This window comes from Pseudoliparis swirei, chromosome 21 (assembly GCF_029220125.1).
Source record: "Pseudoliparis swirei isolate HS2019 ecotype Mariana Trench chromosome 21, NWPU_hadal_v1, whole genome shotgun sequence".
In the NCBI taxonomy this organism is placed as follows: domain Eukaryota; kingdom Metazoa; phylum Chordata; class Actinopteri; order Perciformes; family Liparidae; genus Pseudoliparis; species Pseudoliparis swirei.
In genome coordinates, this window is record NC_079408.1 from 15,921 (window position 1) to 37,795 (window position 21,875).

At 61.3% G+C, this 21,875-nt stretch overlaps 1 protein-coding gene across 2 annotated transcripts; it reads right to left on the bottom strand.

The window, feature by feature from the left end:
• Positions 1-894: 894 nt before the first annotated feature.
• Positions 895-19,728, bottom strand: LOC130211742 (thiamine transporter 1-like). Of its 2 annotated transcripts, none has more exons than XM_056442715.1 (8): positions 19,484-19,728; positions 16,741-16,976; positions 15,350-15,713; positions 14,762-15,316; positions 14,542-14,620; positions 14,206-14,389; positions 1,677-1,818; positions 895-1,604 (listed from the first exon to the last, which is right to left on the bottom strand). In XM_056442715.1, the coding sequence occupies exons 1-8, from the start codon at positions 19,628-19,630 to the stop codon at positions 1,470-1,472; spliced, it is 1,842 nt and encodes a 613-aa protein (XP_056298690.1). In that variant the 5' UTR covers positions 19,631-19,728; the 3' UTR covers positions 895-1,469. The 2 variants fall into 2 exon arrangements, with proteins under 2 accessions (XP_056298690.1, XP_056298689.1); XM_056442714.1 differs by having other exon boundaries at positions 14,206-14,398.
• Between the last annotated feature and the right edge of the window lie 2,147 nt (positions 19,729-21,875).

Here is a 21,875-nt window from a genome sequence, read left to right on the forward strand (position 1 = left end):
GATGACATCATCATGAGCTCCACGAGACACCCGATGACATCATCATGAGCTCCACGAGACACCCGATGACATCATCATGAGCTCCACAAGACACCCGATGACATCATCATGAGCTCCACGAGACACCCGATGACATCATCATGAGCTCCACAAGACACCCGATGACATCATCATGAGCTCCACGAGACACCCGATGACATCATCATGAGCTCCACGAGACACCCGATGACATCATCATGAGCTCCACAAGACACCCGATGACATCATCATGAGCTCCACAAGACACCCGATGACATCATCATGAGCTCCACGAGACACCCGATGACATCATCATGAGCTCCACGAGACACCCGATGACATCATCATGAGCTCCACGAGACACCCGATGACATCATCATGAGCTCCACGAGACACCCGATGACATCATCATGAGCTCCACGAGACACCCGATGACATCATCATGAGCTCCACGAGACACCCGATGACATCATCATGAGCTCCACGAGACACCCGATGACATCATCATGAGCTCCACATGAACCTGTGACCTCACGATGACGTCATCATGACCTCACGGTGTCTCTACGTTATGTCTCCTTCCTGCTGTTCGTCCTCTGACGTCACTTCCTGTTTCTGTGGAGTCCGGTTCCTGTTCAACGGTCTCATGAAGCCACTGAGGCCAACAAGGTCAAAGGTCAAAGGCCTGACCCACAGTCGCTCCATCGGTAAAGGAGAAGAAAACCACTTACATTGGGTATTAGAGACTTTTAAGTTAATGTGTAAATATATACAGTAAATATATATAAATATATATTAAAATGAATTTTAAGTAAGAAAGAAATGACCAAACTATTCATTTATAATGTGTATTTGTTTAGTGTATATCTAAACATATATATACACACACATATATATATATGTGTGTGTATATATATATATTAATATATATAGAATAGAATCAGCTTTAATGGCCATGTAGGTTTGCACATACATGGAATTTGACTCCGGTTTCACTTTGCTCTTCCGTACTTATACACACACACAATATACAATAAGCGGGATAAATATAAAAAAGACATTAAAGACAGTAGTCAAAAAGTGCAGATAGTGTAGATGGAAGAGTCTGATTAATTGTTCATCATGGTGACGGCCAGTGGAAAGAAGCTATTTCTGTGTCTGGTGGTTTTGGCGTACAGTGCTCTGTAGCGCCTACCAGAGGGCAGGAGTTGGAACAGCTTGTGTCCAGGGTGTGAAGGGTCTGCAGTGATCTTTCCTGCCCGCTTCCTGACTGGCGGTGTACAAGTCCAGAATGGAGGGGAGGCTGGAACCAATGGTTCTTTCTGCAGACCTGACGATCCGCTATATATGTGTGTATATATATTAATATATGTGTGTATATATATATATACACACACACGTGTCATGTGGACACAGTGGGGACCAGAAGACGGGTCCTCCTGTTCTGGACCTCAGAACCTGGAGGTTCTGACCGGGGAAATGGACTCGGGGGCCTCGTTGCTGCGCTGCCGTCTCCAGAGCATCAGCATCCCCAGTAGAGAATAAACCACGGCGATGACAGAGAAGAAGCCGGCGTTGATGGTGAACTGAGGAAGAGATGACAATGTTTACAGGAGACTGACCTCACCTGACTACCTGACCTCACCTGACAACCTCACCTGAGCGATGATGCCGAGGCCCAGTCCTCCTCTGTCCACGACCACAGACGTGATGATGGTCTGCAGAACCAAAGCTCCGAAGGTGTTGACGCCGAACACCAGAGCGTACCTCTCCATGGAGAGGTCCGCTGCCACCTGGAAGCTGAGGACAAGGTCACGAGACGGACGACGAGGTCACGAGACTGACCTCGAGGTCACGAAACGGACGACGAGGTCACGAGACGGACCTCGAGGTCACAGGCGGACGGCGAGGTCACGAGACGACGGCGAGGTCACGGGGCGGCGGGAGTCACGAGACTGACCGAGGTCACAGGCGGACGAGGTCACGAGGGCGACCTCGAGGTCACGAGGCGGGACGGCGAGGTCACGAGGCGGACCGGAGGTCACGGAGACGGCGGCGGTCACGAGCGGGCGGCGAGGTCACGACGGACCTCGAGGTCACGAGGCGGGACGAGGTCACGACTGACCTCGAGGTCACGAGGCGGACGGCGAGGTCACGAGACGACCTCGAGGTCACGGGCGGCGAGGTCACGAGACTGACCTCGAGGTCACGAAGCAGACGGCGAGGTCACGAGACGGACCTCGAGGTCACGGGCGGGCGGCGAGGTCACGGGCGGCGAGGTCACGAGACGGACCTCGAGGTCACGAGGCGGGCGAGGTCACGAGACGGGCGGCGAGGTCGAGACGGGCCTCGAGGTCACGAGGGCGGGCGAGGTCACGAGCGGACGGCGAGGTCACGAGACGGACCTCGAGGTCGAGGCGGACCTCGAGGTCACGGACGGCGAGGTCACGAGACGGACCTCGAGGTCACGGGCGGGCGGCGAGGTCACGAGGCGGACCCCGGGTCACGAGGCCGACCTCGAGGTCACGAGGCGGACGGCGAGGTCACGGGACGGACGGCGAGGTCACGAGACTGACCTCGAGGTCACGAGACGGACGGCGAGTCACGAGGCGGACCTCGAGGTCACGAGGCGGCGGGCGGTCACGAGACGGACGAGGTCACGAGCGGACCTCGAGGTCACGGGCGGCGCAGGTCAGACGGCGAGGTCACGAGACGGACCTCGAGGTCACGGGCGGGCCCGAGGTCACGGGGCGGACCTCGAGGTCACGAGGCGGACGGCGAGGTCGCGAGACGGACCTCGAGGTCACGAGGCGGACGGCGAGGTCACGGGCGGACCTCGAGGTCACGAGGGACGGCGAGGTCACGGCGGACGGCGAGGCACGAGGACGGACCTCGAGGTCACGAGGCGGACGGCGAGGTCACGAGGCGGACCTCGAGGTCACGAGACGGACCTCGAGGTCACGAGGCAGGGCGAGTCACGAGGCGGACCTCGGTCACGAGGCGGACCGAGGTCACGAGGCGGACCTCGAGGTCACGAGGCGGACGACGAGGTCACGAGGCGGACCTCGAGGTCACGAGGACCGAGGTCACGGGCGGACCTCGAGGTCACGAGCGGACGGCGGTGCGAGGGACCTCGTCACGAGGCGGACGGCGAGGTCACGAGGCGGACCTCGAGGTCACGAGACGGACGAGGTCACGAGGCGGACCTCGAGGTCACGGGCGGGCGGCGAGGTCACGAGCGGACCTCGAGGTCACCGGACAGACGGCGAGGTCACGAGACGGACCTCGAGTCACGGGCAGACGAGGTCACGGGCGGACCTCCTCGGAGTCACAGGCGGACCTCGAGGTCACGAGGCGGACCTCGAGGTCACAGGGCGGCGAGGTCACGAGGCGGACGACTCGAGGTCACGAGGCGGACGGCGAGGTCACGAGGCGGACCTCGAGGTCACGAGGCGGACGACGAGGTCACGAGCGGACGGCGAGGTCACGAGACGGACCTCGAGGTCACGAGGGACGGACGACGGCGAGGTCACGAGGCGGACCTCGAGGTCACGAGACGGACCTCGAGGTCACGAGGCGGGCGGCGAGGTCACGAGACGGACCTCGAGGTCACGAGGCAGACGGCGAGGTCACGAGGCGGACCTCGAGGTCACGAGGCGACGGCAGGTCACGAGGCGGACGGCGAGGTCACGAGACGGACCTCGAGGTCACGGGCGGACGGCGGAGGTCACGAGACGGACCTCGAGGTCACGCGGAGGCGGACCTCGAGGTCACGAGGCGGACCTCGAGGTCACGAGACGGACCTCGAGGTCACGAGGCGGACGGCGAGGTCACGAGGCGGACCTCGAGGTCACGAGGGCGGGCGGCGAGGTCACGGACGACCGAGGTCACGGCGGACCTCGAGGTCACGAGACTGACCTCGAGGTCACGAGGCGGACGCGAGGTCACGAGACGACCTCGAGGTCACGAGGCGGACGGCGAGGTCACGAGGCAGACGGCGAGGTCACGAGACGGACCTCGAGGTCACGAGACGGACCTCGAGGTCACAGACGGACCTCGAGTCACGGGCAGACGCGAGGTCACGACGGACGGCGAGGTCACGAGGCGGACCTCGAGGTCACGAGACGGACGGCGAGGTCACGGCGGACGGCGAGGTCACGAGGCGGACCTCGAGGTCACGAGGCGGACGGCGAGGTCACGAGACGGACCTCGAGGTCACGGGCGGACGGCGAGGTCACGAGCGGACCAGGTCACGAGGCGGACGCGAGGTCACGAGGCGGACCTCGAGGTCACGAGACTGACCTCGAGGTCACGAGACGGGCGACGAGGTCACAGGCGGGCCTCGAGGTCACGAGACGGACCTCGAGGTCACGGGCGGACCTCGAGGTCACAGACGGAGCGAGGTCACGAGACGGACCTCGAGGTCACGGGCGGACGGCGAGGTCACCGAGACGGGCCTCGAGGTCACGAGACGGACGGCGAGGTCAGGCGGACCTCGAGGTCACAGACTGACTCGAGTCACGAGACGGACCGAGGTCACAGACGGACCTCGAGGTCACGAGGCGGACGGCGAGGTCACGAGACGGACCTCGAGGTCACGAGACGGACCTCGAGGTCACGAGGCGGACGGCGAGGTCACGAGGCGGACTGAGGTCACGAGGCGGACGAGGTCACGAGGCGGACCTCGAGGTCACGAGACGGACGGCGAGGTCACGAGACGGACCTCGAGGTCACGAGACGGGCGGCGAGGTCACGAGGCGGCGGCGAGGTCACGACTGACCTCGAGGTCACGAGACGGACGGCGAGGTCACGAGACGGACCTCGAGGTCACGAGGCGGACGGCGAGGTCACGAGACGGGCGGCGAGGTCACGAGGCGGACCTCGAGGACGAGGCGGACGGCAGTCACGGCGAGGTCACGAGACGGACCTCGAGGTCACGGGACGGCGAGGTCACGAGGCGGCGGTCACGAGGCGGACCTCGAGGTCACGAGGCGGACGGCGAGGTCACGAGCGGACCTCGAGGTCACGAGACGGGCTCGAGGTCACGAGCCGGACGGCGAGGTCACGAGGCGGACCAGCGAGGTCACGAGGCGGACCTGAGGTCACGAGCGGACGGCGAGGTCACGAGACGGACCTCGAGGTCACGAGGCGGACGGCGAGGTCACGAGGCGGACGAGGTCACAGACTGACCTCGAGGTCACGAGGCGGACGGCGAGGTCACGAGGCGGACGGCGGGTCACGAGGCGGACCTCGAGGTCACGAGGCGGACCGAGGTCACGAGACTGACCTCGAGGTCACGAGGCGGACGGAGGTCACGAGGCGGGTCACGAGACGACTCGAGGTCACGAGGCGGACGGCGAGGTCACGAGACGGACCTCGAGGTCACGAGACGGACGGCGAGGTCACGAGACTGACCTCGAGGTCACGAGACGGACGGCGAGGTCACGAGACTGACCTCGAGGTCACGAGGGACGGCGAGGTCACGAGACGGACCTCGAGGTCACGAGGCGAGGTCACGAGACGGGCCGAGGTCACGAGACGGACGAGGTCACGAGGCGGACCTCGAGGTCACGAGGCGGACGGCGAGGTCACGAGGACGGACCTCGAGGTCACGGGACGACCGAGGTCACGAGACGGACCTCGAGGTCACGAGACGGACCTCGGACCTCGAGGTCACGAGACGACGCGAGGTCACGAGACGGACCTCGAGGTCACGAGGCGGACTCGAGGTCACGGGGACGGGACGAGGTCACGAGACGGACCTCGAGGTCACGAGACGGACCGAGGTCACGAGGCGGCGAGGTCACGACGGACGCGAGGTCACGGACGGACCTCGAGGTCACGAGACGGACCTCGAGGTCACGAGACGGACCGAGGTCAGACGGACCTCGAGGTCACGAGGCGGACCTCGAGGTCACGAGACGGACGGCGAGGTCACGAGGCGGACCTCGAGGTCACGAGGCGGGCGGCGAGGTCAGACGGACCTCGAGGTCACGAGACGGGCGACGAGGTCACGAGACGGACCTCGAGGTCACGAGACGGACCGAGGTCACGAGGCAGACGGCGAGGTCACGAGGCGGACGGCGAGTCCGAGGTCACGACGGCGAGGTCAGGCGGACGACGAGGTCACGAGCGGACCTCGAGGTCACGAGGCGGACGGCGAGGTCACGAGGCGGACCTCGAGGTCACGAGACGGGCGGCGAGGTCACGAGGCGGACCTCGAGGTCACGAGGCGACGGAGGTCACGAGGCGGACCTCGAGGTCACGAGGCGGGCGGCGAGGTCACGAGCGGGCGGCGAGGTCACGAGACTGACCTCGAGGTCACGAGGCGGACGGCGAGGTCACGAGGCGGACCTCGAGGTCACGAGACGGACCGAGGTCACGAGGCACGAGGTCACGAGGCGGACCTCGAGGTCACGGGGCCGGACGGGTCACGAGACGGACTCGAGGTCACGAGACGGACCTCGAGGTCACGAGGCGGACGGCGAGGTCACGAGACGGGCTCGAGGTCACGAGGCGGACCTCGAGGTCACGAGGACGCGGCGAGGTCACGAGGCGGACCTCGAGGTCACGAGGCGGACGGCGAGGTCACGAGACGGGACGAGGTCACGAGACGGACCTCGAGGTCACGAGACGGACCGAGGTCACGACGGACCTGAGGTCACGAGACGGACCCGAGGTCACGAGACGGACGAGTCACGAGGCGGACCTCGAGGTCACGAGCGGACCCGAGGTCACGAGACGGACGGCAGGTCACGAGACTGACCTCGAGGTCACGAGGCGGACTCGAGGTCACGAGCAGACGGCGAGGTCACGAGACGGACCTCGAGGTCACGAGACGGACGGCGAGGTCACGAGACGGACCTCGAGGTCAGGGACGAGGTCACGAGACGGACCGAGGTCAGACGACCTCGAGGTCACGAGCGGACGGCGAGGTCACGGACCGGAGGTCACGACGGACCGAGGTCACGAGACGGGCGACGAGGTCACGAGGCGGACGGCGAGGTCACGAGACGGACCTCGAGGTCACGAGACGGCCTCGAGGTCACGAGACGGACCTCGAGGTCACGAGACGGACGAGGTCACGAGACTGACCTCGAGGTCACGGGGCGGGCGGAGGTCACCGCGGACGAGGTCACGAGACGGACGGCGAGGTCACGAGGCAGACGGCGAGGTCACGAGACGGACCTCGAGGTCACGAGGACGGCACGAGGTCACGAGGCGGACCTCGAGGTCACGAGGCGACGGCGAGGTCACGAGGACGGCGGTCCGAGCGGACCTCAGGACGGACGACGAGGTCACGAGGCGGACGGCGAGGTCACGCAGACGGACCCGAGGTCAGGACGGACCTCGAGGTCACGAGGGCGGACCTCGAGGTCACGAGACGGACGAGGTCACGAGACGACCTCGAGGTCACGAGGCGGACCTCGAGGTCACGAGGCGGGACGGCGAGGTCACGAGACGGACGGCGAGTCACGGAGGCGGACACGAGGTCACGGACCTCGAGGTCACGAGGCGGACGGCGAGGTCACGAGACGGACCTCGAGGTCACGAGGCGGACCTCGAGGTCACGAGACGGACCTCGAGGTCACGAGGCGGACCTCGAGGTCACGAGCGGACCGAGGTCACGAGACGGACCTCGAGGTCACGAGACGGACGGCGAGGTCACGAGGCGGACGGCGAGGTCACGAGCGGACCGAGGTCACGAGGCGGACCTCGAGTCACGAGACGGACGAGGTCACGAGACGGGCTCGAGGTCACGAGACGGACCTCGAGGTCACGGGCAGACGGCGAGGTCACGAGGCGGGACCCGAGGTCACGACGGACGAGGTCACGCGGACCTCGAGGTCACGAGACGGACCTCGAGGTCACCAGACGGACCTGAGGTCACGAGACGGACCTCGAGGTCACGAGCGGACGGCGAGGTCACGGCGGACCTCGAGGTCACGAGGCGGACGGCGAGGCAGACGGCGAGGTCACGAGACGGACGAGGTCACGAGACGGACCTCGAGGTCAGGGCGGGCGGCGAGGTCACGGGCGGACCTCGAGGTCACGAGAGGGGCGGCGAGGTCACGAGACGGACGGAGGTCACCAGGCGGGCGGCGAGGTCACGAGGCGGACCTCGAGGTCACGGGCGGACGGCGAGGTCACGAGACGGACCTCGAGGTCACGGAGACGGCGAGGTCACGAGGCCACTCGAGGTCACGAGCGGGACGACGAGGTCACGAGACGGACCTCGAGGTCACGGGGCGGACGGCGAGGTCACGAGACGGACCTCGAGGTCACGAGGACGGACCTCGAGGTCACGAGACGGACGGACGAGGTCACGAGACGGACCTCGAGGTCACGAGGCGGACGAGGTCACGAGACGGCCCTCGCGGTCACGAGACGGACCAGACGAGGTCACGAGACGACCAGGTCACGAGACCTCGAGGTCACGAGACGGACGGCGAGGTCACAGACGGACCTCGAGGTCACGAGACGGACGGCGAGGTCACGAGACGGGCGGCGAGGTCACGAGGCGGACGGCGAGGTCCGCAGGGACGACCTCGAGGTCACGAGGCGGACGGCGAGGTCACGAGGCGGACCTCGAGGTCACGAGACGGACGGCGAGGTCACGGGGCGGACCTCGAGGTCACGAGACGGACCTCGAGGTCACGAGACGGACGAGGTCACGAGACGACCTCGAGGTCACGGGACGGACCTCGAGGTCACGAGGCGGACGGCGAGGTCACGGGGGGAGCGAGGTCACGAGACTGACCTCGAGGTCACGAGACGGACGGCGAGGTCACGAGACTGACCTCGAGGTCACGAGCGGGCGGCGAGTCACGAGACGGACCTCGAGGTCACGGGACAGACGAGGTCACGAGACGGACGGCGAGGTCACGAGACGGACCTCGAGGTCACGAGGCGGACCTCGAGGTCACAGACGGACCGAGGTCACGAGGCGGGACGGCGAGTCACGAGACGGACCTCGAGGTCACGAGCGGACGACCTCGAGGTCACGAGGCGGACGGCGAGGTCACGAGGCGGACGGCGAGGTCACGACGGACCTCGAGGTCACGAGACGGACGGCGAGGTCACGAGCGGACGGCGAGGTCACGAGACGACCGAGGTCACGAGACGACCTCGAGGTCACGAGACGGACGACGAGGTCACGAGACGGACGGAGGTCACGCAGACGGACCTCGAGGTCACGAGGCGGGCGACGAGGTCAGACGGACCTCGAGGTCACGAGCGGACGCGAGGTCACGAGGCGGACGGCGAGGTCACGAGGCGGGCGGGAGGTCACGAGACGGACCTCGAGGTCACGAGGCGGACGGCGAGGTCACAGGCGGACCTCGAGGTCACGAGGCGGACGGCGAGGTCACGAGACGGACCTCGAGGTCACGAGACGGACGGCGAGGTCACGAGGCGGACCTCGAGGTCACGAGGCGGACGAGGTCACGAGGCGGACCTCGAGGTCACGAGGCGGACGGCGAGGTCACGAGGCGGACGGCGAGGTCACGAGACGGACCTCGAGGTCACGAGGCGGGCGGCGAGGTCACGAGACGGACCTCGAGGTCACGGGCGGACGGCGAGGTCACGAGGCGGACTCGAGGTCACGAGACGGACCTCGAGGTCACGAGACGGACCTCGAGGTCACGAGGACGGCACGAGGTCACGAGACGGACCTCGAGGTCACGAGACGGACGGCGAGGTCACGAGGACGACCCGAGGTCACGAGCGGACGGCGAGGTCACGAGGCGGACCTCGAGGTCACGAGACGACCGAGGTCACGAGACGGACCTCGAGGTCACGAGACTGACCTCGAGGTCACGACGGACGACGAGGTCACGAGACGACGAGGTCACGAGGGCGGACCGAGGTCACGGGACGACCTCGAGGTCACGGACGGACGGCGAGGTCACGAGACGGACCTCGAGGTCACGAGGCGGCGGCGAGGTCACGAGACGGACCTCGAGGTCACGAGACGACCGAGGTCACGAGCAGACGGGTCACGAGACGGACCTCGAGGTCACGAGACGGACCTCGAGGTCACGAGACGGACGACGAGGTCACGAGACGGACCTCGAGGTCACGAGACTGACCTCGAGGTCACGAGACGGACGACGAGGTCACGAGACGGACCTCGAGGTCACGAGACGGACGACGAGGTCACGAGACGGACGACGAGGTCACGAGACGGACGAGGTCACGAAACGGACCTCGAGGTCACGAGACGGACGACGAGGTCACGAGACTGACCTCGAGGTCACGAGACTGACCTCGAGGTCACGAGACGGACGACGAGGTCACGAGACTGACCTCGAGGTCACGAGACGGACGACGAGGTCACGAGACGGACCTCGAGGTCACGGGACGGACGACGAGGTCACGAGACGGACGACGAGGTCACGAGACTGACCTCGAGGTCACGAGACGGACGACGAGGTCACGAGACGGACCTCGAGGTCACGAGACGGACGACGAGGTCACGAGACGGACCTCGAGGTCACGAGACTGACCTCGAGGTCACGAGACGGACGACGAGGTCACGAGACGGACGACGAGGTCACGAGACGGACGACGAGGTCACGAGACTGACCTCGAGGTCACGAGACGGACGACGAGGTCACGAGACGGACCTCGAGGTCACGAGACGGACGACGAGGTCACGAGACGGACCTCGAGGTCACGAGACGGACGACGAGGTCACGAGACGGACCTCGAGGTCACGAGACGGACGAGGTCAGGGCAGACGGCGAGGTCACGAGACGGACCTCGAGGTCACGAGACGGACGGCGAGTCACGACGGCGGCAGGTCACGAGACGGACCTCGAGGTCACGAGGCGGACGGCGAGGTCACGAGACGGACCTCGAGGTCACGAGACGGACGGCGAGGTCACGAGGCGACCGAGGTCACGAGACGGACCTCGAGGTCACGAGACGGACCTCGAGGTCACGAGACGGACCTCGAGGTCACGAGACGGACGACGAGGTCACGAGACTGACCTCGAGGTCACGAGACGGACGACGAGGTCACGAGACGGACGACGAGGTCACGAGACGGACCTCGAGGTCACGAGACGGACGACGAGGTCACGAGACGGACCTCGAGGTCACGAGGACCGGGGACGGACCTCGAGGTCACGAGACGGACGACGAGGTCACGAGACGGACCTCGAGGTCACGAGACGGACCTCGAGGTCACGAGACGGACGACGAGGTCACGAGACGGACCTCGAGGTCACGAGGCGGACCGGCGAGGTCACGAGACGGACCTCGAGGTCACGGACGGGCGGCGAGGTCACGAGACGGACGAGGTCACGACTGACCTCGAGGTCACGAGACGGACCTGGAGGTCACGAGACGGACGCCGAGGTCACGAGACGGACCTCGAGGACACGAGACGGAGACGGACCTCGAGGTCACGAGACGGCGACGAGGTCACGAGACCTCGAGGTCACGAGACGGACGACGAGGTCACGAGACGGACCTCGAGGTCACGAGACGGACGACGAGGTCACGAGACGGACGACGAGGTCACGAGACGGACCTCGAGGTCACGAGACGGACGACGAGGTCACGAGACTGACCTCGAGGTCACGAGACGGACGACGAGGTCACGAGACGGACGACGAGGTCACGAGACGGACCTCGAGGTCACGAGACTGACCTCGAGGTCACGAGACGGACGACGAGGTCACGAGACGGACGACGAGGTCACGAGACGGACCTCGAGGTCACGAGACGGACGACGAGGTCACGAGACTGACCTCGAGGTCACGAGGCGGACGACGAGGTCACGAGACTGACCTCGAGGTCACGACGGGCGACGAGGTCACGAGGCGGACCTCGAGGTCACGAGGCGGACGGCGAGGTCACGGCGGGCGAGGTCACGAGACGGACCTCGAGGTCACGAGACGGACGACGAGGTCACGAGACGGACCTCGAGGTCACGAGACGGACGACGAGGTCACGAGACGGACCTCGAGGTCACGAGACGGACCTCGAGGTCACGAGACGGACGACGAGGTCACGAGACGGACGACGAGGTCACGGACGACGAGGTCACGAGACGGACCTCGAGGTCACGAGACGGACGACGAGGTCACGAGACGGACCTCGAGGTCACGAGACGGACGACGAGGTCACGAGACGGACGACGAGGTCACGAGACGGACCTCGAGGTCACGAGCGGACGACGAGGTCACGAGACGACCTCGAGGTCACGAGGCGGACGGCGAGGTCACGAGACGGACCGAGGTCACGAGACGGACCTCGAGGTCACGAGGCGGACGGCGAGGTCACGAGGGACCTCGAGGTCACGAGACGGACGCGAGGTCACGAGACGGACCGAGGTCACGAGACGGACGACGAGGTCACGAGACGGACCTCGAGGTCACGAGACGGACCTCGAGGTCACGAGACGGACGACGAGGTCACGAGACGGACCTCGAGGTCACGAGACGGACGACGAGGTCACGAGACGGACCTCGAGGTCACGAGACGGACGACGAGGTCACGAGACGGACGACGAGGTCACGAGACTGACCTCGAGGTCACGAGACGGACGACGAGGTCACGAGACTGACCTCGAGGTCACGAGACGGACGACGAGGTCACGAGACGGACGACGAGGTCACGAGACGGACCTCGAGGTCACGAGACGGACGACGAGGTCACGAGACGGACCTCGAGGTCACGAGACGACGAGGTCACGAGGTCACGAGACGGACCTCGAGGTCACGAGACGGACCTCGAGGTCACGAGACTGACCTCGAGGTCACGAGACGGACGATGAGGTCACGAAACGGACGACGAGGTCACGAGACGGACCTCGAGGTCACGAGACGGACGACGAGGTCACGAGACGGACGACGAGGTCACGAGACGGACGAGGTCACGAGACGGACGACGAGGTCACGAGACGGACCCGAGGTCACGAGGACTGACCACGAGGTCACGAGACGGACTACGAGGTCACGAGACGGACGACGAGGTCACGAGACGGACCTCGAGGTCACGAGACGACCCGAGGTCACGAGACGGCGAGGTCACGGGCGGACCTCGAGGTCACGAGGCGGACGGCGAGGTCACGAGCCGGACCTCGAGGTCACGAGACTGACCTCGAGGTCACGAGACCTGACGGACCTCGAGGTCACGAGACGGACCTCGAGGTCACGAGACGGACCGAGGTCACGGAGACGGACGACGAGGTCACGAGGACCTGAGGTCACGAGGCGGACCTCGAGGTCACGAGACGGACGGCGAGGTCACGAGGCGGGCGGCGAGGTCACGAGACGGACGACGAGGTCACGAGACTGACCTCGAGGTCACGAGACGGACCTCGAGGTCACGAGACTGACCTCGAGGTCACGAGACGGACGAGGTCACGAGACGGACGAGGTCACGAGCGGACCCGAGGTCACGAGCGGACGACGAGGTCACGAGACGGACCTCGAGGTCACGAGACGGACGACGAGGTCACGAGACGGACCTCGAGGTCACGAGACGGCGACGTGGTCACGAGACGACCAGGTCACGAGACCCTCGAGGTCACGAGACGGACGGCGAGGTCACGAGACGGACCTCGGGGTCACGAAACGGACGACGAGGTCACGAGACGGACCTCGAGGTCACGAGACGGACCTCGAGGTCACGAGACTGACCTCGAGGTCACGAGACGGACGACGAGGTCACGAGACGGACGACGAGGTCACGAGACGGACGACGAGGTCACGAGACGGACCTCGAGGTCACGAGACGGACGACGAGGTCACGAGACTGACCTCGAGGTCACGAGACGGACGACGAGGTCACGAGACTGACCTCGAGGTCACGAGACGGACCTCGAGGTCACGAGACGGACCTCGAGGTCACGAGACGGACGACGAGGTCACGAGACGGACCTCGAGGTCACGAGACGGACGGCGAGGTCACGAGGCGGACGGCGAGGTCACGAGACGGACCTCGAGGTCACGAGGCGGACGGCGAGGTCACGAGACGGACGCGAGGTCACGAGACGGACGACGAGGTCACGAGACGGACGACGAGGTCACGAGACTGACCTCGAGGTCACGAGACGGACGACGAGGTCACGAGACGGACGACGAGGTCACGAGACGGACCTCGAGGTCACGAGACGGACGACGAGGTCACGAGACGGACCTCGAGGTCACGTGACTGCGGGTGGCCTCTTACGTGGCGATGGTGATGAGCAGCAGGTGGAGGCACTTGAACGCCACGTAGCCGGCGTAGCAGAGCCAGATGCTGCCGCTGAAGGTCATGAGGAACAGAGCCGCCGCCTGCAGGCCGGAGCAGCCGCCCACGGCCAGCTCGCCCCACCGCTCCCAGCGCACCGCCGAGAAGCCGATCCCGTAGGCGGCTGCAGCCCCTGGGGTCAGGGTTAGGGTCACATGAGGTCAAAGCTCAGGGCCACATGATGAGGTCAGAGGTCAGGGTCACATGATGAGGTCAGAGGTCAGGGTTAGGGTCACATGATGAGCCCTGAGGTCAGGGTCAGTTATGGCTCGTTACCCAGCAGGTTGGACACGGCCTCCACGCCGCCGTGGTACACGCTGGCGTTCTGAGCCGGCTGCACATGCTCCCACAGCACCTGAAGGGCACACTGAAGGTCACACTGAAGGCCACCTTAAAGGTCACACTGAAGGTCACCTTAAAGGTCACCTTGAAGGTCACCTTGCAGGTGTCCTTGGTGTCCCCCTTGCGGCCCACGGGGCAGCAGGCTCTCCCTCACCTGGACGTAGTTGGCCGTCTGGTTGTAGCCGCAGGACGCCGCGGCCCACCAGACGGACCAGGAGAGCAGCCGCCGGGACGAGTAGCAGCGGCAGACGTCCCTCCACAGCCGGAGGAGGACCTGGGGCCTGGACCCGCCTCCATCCTGGCTCTCCCCCACCTGCTGGTCCCTGGTGGTCTTCTCTGGTTCCCCCACCTGCTGGTCCCTGGTGGTCCTCTCTGGTTCCCCCACCTGCTGGTCTCTGGTGGTCCTCTCTGGTTCCCCCACCTGCTGGTCTCTGGTGGTCCTCTCTGGTTCCCCCACCTGCTGGTCTCTGGTGGTCCTCTCTGGTTCCCCCACCTGCTGGTCCCTGGTGGTCCTCTCTGGTTCCCCCACCTGCTGGTCCCTGGTGGTCCTCTCTGGTTCCCCCACCTGCTGGTCTCTGGTGGTCCTCTCTGGTTCCCCCACCTGCTGGTCTCTGGTGGTCCTCTCTGGTTCCCCCACCTGCTGGTCCCTGGTGGTCCTCTCTGGTTCCCCCACCTGCTGGTCTCTGGTGGTCCTCTCTGGTTCCCCCACCTGCTGGTCTCTGGTGGTCCTCTGGTTCCCCACCTGCTGGTCTCTGGTGGTCCTCTCTGGTTCCCCCACCTGCTGGTCTCTGGTGGTCCTCTCTGGTTCCCCCACCTGCTGGTCTCTGGTGGTCCTCTCTGGTTCCCCCACCTGCTGGTCCCTGGTGGTCCTCCCTGGGCCCCCCTGCCGGCGGTGGAAGAACAGGCTGCTCCGCGGCGCGGGCAGCAGGCCGGCCGCCAGCAGCGCGGCGGCGGTGCAGCCCAGCGGCAGCAGCATGATGTCATCGAGGCTCAGCAGCCGGAAGCTGACCAGCAGCTGGCCGAGCGCGGAGCCCACGGTGAGGCCCAGCAGCGCGGCGCCGCGCACACAGGAGGTGGCCCCACGGTAGTGCTGCAGCGGCACCACGCTGTGAGGAGAACACGGAGAACACCTCGCTGTGAGGAGAACACGGAGAACCCCTCGCTGTGAGGAGAACACGGAGAACACCTCGCTGTGAGGAGAACACGGAGAACCCCTCGCTGTGAGGAGAACACGGAGAACACCTCGCTGTGAGGAGAACACGGAGAACCCCTCGCTGTGAGGAGAACACGGAGAACCCCTCGCTGTGAGGAGAACACGGAGAACCCCTCGCTGTGAGGAGAACACGGAGAACACGGAGAACCCCTCGCTGTGAGGAGAACACAGAGAACCCCTCGCTGTGAGGAGAACACGGAGAGCCCCTCGCTGTGAGGAGAACACGGAGAACCCCTCGCTGTGAGGAGAACACGGAGAACCCCTCGCTGTGAGGAGAACACGGAGAACCCCTCGCTGTGAGGAGAACACGGAGAACCCCTCGCTGTGAGGAGAACACGGAGAACCCCTCGCTGTGAGGAGAACACGGAGAACCTCTCGCTGTGAGGAGAACACGGAGAACCCCTCGCTGTGAGGAGAACACGGAGAACCCCTCGCTGTGAGGAGAACACGGAGACCCTCGCTGTGAGGAGAACACGGAGAACCCCTCTGTGAGGAGAACACGGAGAACCTCGCTGTGAGGAGAACACGGAGAACCCCTCGCTGTGAGGAGAACACGGAGAACCCCTCGCTGTGAGGAGAACACGGAGAGCCCCTCGCTGTGAGGAGAACACGGAGAACCCCTCGCTGTGAGGAGAACACGGAGAACCCCTCGCTGTGAGGAGAACACGGAGAACCCCTCGCTGTGAGGAGAACACGGAGAACCCCTCGCTGTGAGGAGAACACGGAGAACACGGAGAACCCCTCGCTGTGAGGAGAACACGGAGAACCCCTCGCTGTGAGGAGAACACGGAGAACACGGAGAACCCCTCGCTGTGAGGAGAACACGGAGAACCCCTCGCTGTGAGGAGAACACGGAGAACCCCTCGCTGTGAGGAGAACACGGAGAACCCCTCGCTGTGAGGAGAACACGGAGAACCCACCTGTAGATGTAGGAGTAGTAGGCCACCTCGCTGGCCGTCGCCACGCCGTAGAACGCCTGCATGGCCTGCATGGCCGCCACGCTGCGCAGCCACAGGAGCATCGCCGTGGTGACGAGGAGCGACGCGGCCTGGAGCATCACCACCGGCTTGTAGCGCAGCCAATCGGTGAGCAGGAACACCGGCACCAGCACCGCCAGGTAGGAGTAGGTCCACACGGGGAAGATGGTGTTGTTCACCTGAGGAGCAACAACAACATCTGGGGTCTTTATTGCTATCATAAACAAGCACATTTTAAATGGCTTTTTGTTGTAGCCCAAAATCTGTTGTTAAATTTGATGTTCAACATTTATATCTATATATATATAAATATATCTATATAATATATTTATATATATATTATATCGATATATATTATATATAATATATATTTGTATATATATTATATATAATATTTATATATAATAATAATGCATTTCATTTTTATCGCACTCTTCCTTCAAACAATCTCAGTGCCACACATATAGTGAAAACAAATAAAACCGATTAAAACATAGTTAAAGCAACCCAAAAAAATAAGAATGTAATAGCTGACAATAAATTAACTCAAGGTAAAAAAAAGGTTTTCAGGCCCGTCTTCAGAGTTCAGAGTGAGTTCCCTCAGCTGGTCAGGGAGACGCTCCACCAGGCCGGTCCCCGTGGTGCGGAGCTTGGTGTCGGGACCCGGAGGAGCGAGCGGCCCGTGGATCTGAGGGTCGGGGAGTGGTACGTTCCTGGAGGTGGGGGGGGGCATGTCCGTTGATGCTGAGATGAGTACCAGGACCTTGTAGTTAATCCGGAATGAAACGGAGCCAGTGCAGTGATTGGAGGACGGGTGATATGTGGTATCTCCGGCCTCCCCTCAGGACCCTGGCAGCCTGTGTGGGATGTCTTGTCGTTTGGAGATGTTCTTGTCGTGATCCCGGTGGAGAGAGAGTTGCAGTAGTCCAGTCTCGAGGAGATGAAGGCGTGGACGAGCTTCTCTGCGTCTGACAGGGTTAAAATGGGGCGGAGTTTGGAGATGTTTTTTAGATGATAAAAGGAGGTTTTGCACAGGAATTTTATCTGGTCAGTAAAGATCAGGTGGGGGTCAAACCGAACTCCCAGATTGGTGATTGTGGAGGAGAGGGGAATGACCTGACTGCCAAAGGTCAGGTGAGTTCTGGATGATGTCTGAACCTGGAGTGCCAACAAGGAGGGCTTCAGTGTTGCTGCTGTTGAGCTGGAGGAAGTTGTTGTTCCTCCAGCTTTCTCTCCAGGCCAGGCGGTGACACGTGGCTGCAGAGGGGCAGTGTGGATGTGAAGCTGTGTGTCCTCAGCATCACAATGAAAGGACATCCTGTCTGCTGATGACACGGCCGAGGGGGAGCATGGAGATAATGAAGAGGATCGGTCCGAGCACCGACCCTTGTGGAACACCACAGGAGACCGGGAGCCGTCTGGACCTGCATCTTCCCAGTGAAACATATTCAGTTCTGCCAGAAAGGACTGGAACCACTGGAGTGCAGAGTCTGATAGTCCAATGGTGGTGTGGAGGCGCTCTAGGAGGATGGTGTGATCCACTGGATCAAAGGCAGCAGTCAGATCCAGGAGGATGAGGAGTGAGGGTGATCCTGCATCGGCTGACATCAGCAGGTCATTTGTCACCTTTAGTAAAGCTGTTTCAGTGCTGTGGGCTGAACCAAATCCTGACTGGAATATATACAGGACTGTCTCAGAAAATTAGAATATTGTGATAAAGTTCTTTATTTTCTGTAATGCAATTAAAAAAACAAAAATGTCATGCATTCTGGATTCATTACAAATCAACTGAAATATTGCAAGCCTTTTATTCTTTTAATATTGCTGATTATGGCTTACAGCTTAAGAAAACTCTCAAATCCTATCTCATAAAATTTTAATATTTCCTCAGACCAAGTAAAAAAAAAGATTTATAACAGCTGAGTGTTTGTCAAGGTTCAGGAAACCCTTGCAGGTGTTTCGAGTTAATTAGACAATTCAAGTGATTTGTTTAATACCCTACTAGTATACTTTTTCATGATATTCTAATATTTAGAGATAGGATATTTGAGTTTTCTTAAGCTGTAAGCCATAATCAGCAATATTAAAAGAATAAAAGGCTTGCAATATTTCAGTTGATTTGTAATGAATCCAGAATGCATGACATTTTTGTTTTTTGAATTGCATTACAGAAAATAAAGAACTTCATCACAATATTCTAATTTTCTGAGACAGTCCTGTATATTATATATGATATATATATATATTTTTATATATATGATATAATATATATATATCTCATATAATATATATATATATATATGATATATAATATATATATATATAATATAGATATATCTCATATAATATATATTATATATGATTTATATATATGATATAATATATATGATATATATATTTATATATATATGATATATATATTTATATAATATATATATCTCATATAATATATATATTTATATATATGATATAATATATATATATCTCATATATATATATATTATATATGATATATATATTTATATATATGATATAATATAAGTGTTGCACACAAATTAAACATCAGATTTTGGGCTACAACAAAAAGCCATTTAAAATGTGCTTGTTTATTTATAGTAATAAAGACCCCAGACCCCCGAGGGTCTGTGTTCTACCTGTTCTGTGTTCTACCTGTTCTGTGTTCTACCTGTTCTATGGTGAGGTTCTTGTCGGGTCCCGTCATGTACATGATGAGGAACGGTTCCATGGGCTTCACTGTGCTGAGGAACCCGTAGATGCAGAGCAGAGCGGTGGGGAACCTCCAGTCGGCCCTCCAGCTCCTCAGAACCTCCATCTCAGGTCTGGGTTCTCCGTCTCTCTGAGGGAACCTGCAGGTCTGGGTTCTCCGTCTCTCTGAGGGAACCTGCAGGTCTGGGTTCTCCGTCTCTCTGAGGGAACCTGCAGGTGGTGTTATATGTTCAGCTGCTTGTCAATCAACAACCCGGAGTGGAGGTGAAGGTCCAGGTCCTCATTATCGGACCTGGACCTTAGAGTCATGATGTCATCGAGTGATGTCACCAGATCTAAAGCTCTATAGTTTAATACATAGTTTCATTATGAAGCTTTATAGTTTGAATATAGAGTTAGTTTTATAATGTAATATAGAGTTAGCCACTAAAGGTCGTTGTTATTGCATCTGTGTTAAACTTTAGGGAGCATCAGACCCCCCCCCCCCCCCCCCCCAGGAAGAAGGACAGCAGTGGAATGTGTCTCAATGTTTTATTGATGCATGTTTCATAAAGATCTGTTATCATCACGCACGCACGCACGCAGGCCACCTGGCTCCGGGGCCCCTGGGAGCTGCTGCCAGGCGGTGCGGGCCCCTCGGCGCAGGAAGAGCAGCGCGATGGCGGCGTCGTAGCTCCCGTAGACCAGGACCTGCAGTGAAGACCTCATGTAATGCGCAGCATCGCCAGCAGAGGGCGCCCTCGCCCCAGCGGGTGACTCCACAGGAACCTGCTGAGCTGGACCTGAGTCTCGATGTCAGCCCCAGAACAGCTGCGTCATCACCGTCTGCAGGCAGAGGGCCACGAAGGTGTTGACCCCGAAGGTCAAGGCGTAGGCCTCACCTGGCAGGAGGGCCGCGATCTGAAAGCTGAGAAGAAGAAGAAGAAGAAGAAGAAGAAGAAGAGCTCGTCACCTCGGAGAGCCCCGAGCCGAGGAGCGCGTGCAGAGCCGTCGTCACGGTGATGAGGAACATGGAGCAGGACTTGAAGAGGACGGAGGCGCCGCAGCAGACCCCGATGCTGGCCGAGGCCATCAAGACCACCACAGAGACCACCACACCAGAGACCACCACAGAGACCACCACACCAGAGACCACCACAGAGACCACCACACCAGAGACCACACCAGAGACCACCACAGAGACCAGCACAGAGACCAGCACAGAGACCACCACAGAGACCACCACAGAGACCAGGACAGAGACCAGCACAGAGACCACCACAGAGACCAGCACAGAGACCACCACAGAGACCACCACAGAGACCAGCACAGAGACCACCACAGAGACCAGCACAGAGACCACCACAGAGACCACCACAGAGACCAGCACAGAGACCAGCACAGAGACCAGCACAGAGACCAGCACAGAGACCAGCACAGAGACCACCACAGAGACCAGCACAGAGACCACCACAGAGACCACCACAGAGACCACCACAGAGACCAGCACAGAGACCAGCACAGAGACCACCACAGAGACCACCACAGAGACCAGCACAGAGACCACCACAGAGACCAGCACAGAGACCACCACAGAGACCACCACAGAGACCAGCACAGAGACCAGCACAGAGACCACCACAGAGACCAGCACAGAGACCAGCACAGAGACCACCACAGAGACCAGCACAGAGACCAGCACAGAGACCAGGACAGAGACCACCACAGAGACCACCACAGAGACCAGGACAGAGACCACCACAGAGACCACCACAGAGACCAGCACAGAGACCACCACTGAGACCACCACAGAGACCACCACAGAGACCAGCACAGAGACCACCACAGAGACCACCACAGAGACCAGGACAGAGACCAGCACAGAGACCACCACAGAGACCAGCACAGAGACCACCACAGAGACCACCACAGAGACCAGCACAGAGACCAGGACAGAGACCACCACAGAGACCAGGACAGAGACCACCACAGAGACCACCACAGAGACCAGCACAGAGACCACCACAGAGACCAGCACAGAGACCACCACAGAGACCACCACAGAGACCAGGACAGAGACCAGGACAGAGACCACCACAGAGACCAGCACAGAGACCACCACAGAGACCACCACAGAGACCACCACAGACCAGCACAGAGACCACCACAGAGACCACCACAGAGACCACCACAGACCAGCACAGAGACCACCACAGAGACCACCACAGACCAGCACAGAGACCAGCACAGAGACCAGCACAGAGACCAGCACAGAGACCACCACAGAGACCACCACAGAGACCACCACAGAGACCAGGACAGAGACCACCACAGAGACCACCACAGAGACCAGGACAGAGACCAGCACAGAG

Excerpts from the sequence above, each read along its gene's own strand:
- LOC130211742 (XM_056442714.1), bottom strand. The coding sequence starts at position 19,630 with ATGGAGGTTCTGAGGAGCTGGAGGGCCGACTGGAGGTTCCCCACCGCT. Across the intron at positions 14,621-14,761 it reads AGACGGCCAACTACGTCCAG|GTGCTGTGGGAGCATGTGCA; the intron begins GTGAGGGAGAGC and ends TGTGCCCTTCAG. Across the intron at positions 1,819-14,205 it reads CTGCTCATCACCATCGCCAC|CTTCCAGGTGGCAGCGGACC; the intron begins GTAAGAGGCCAC and ends CCTTGTCCTCAG.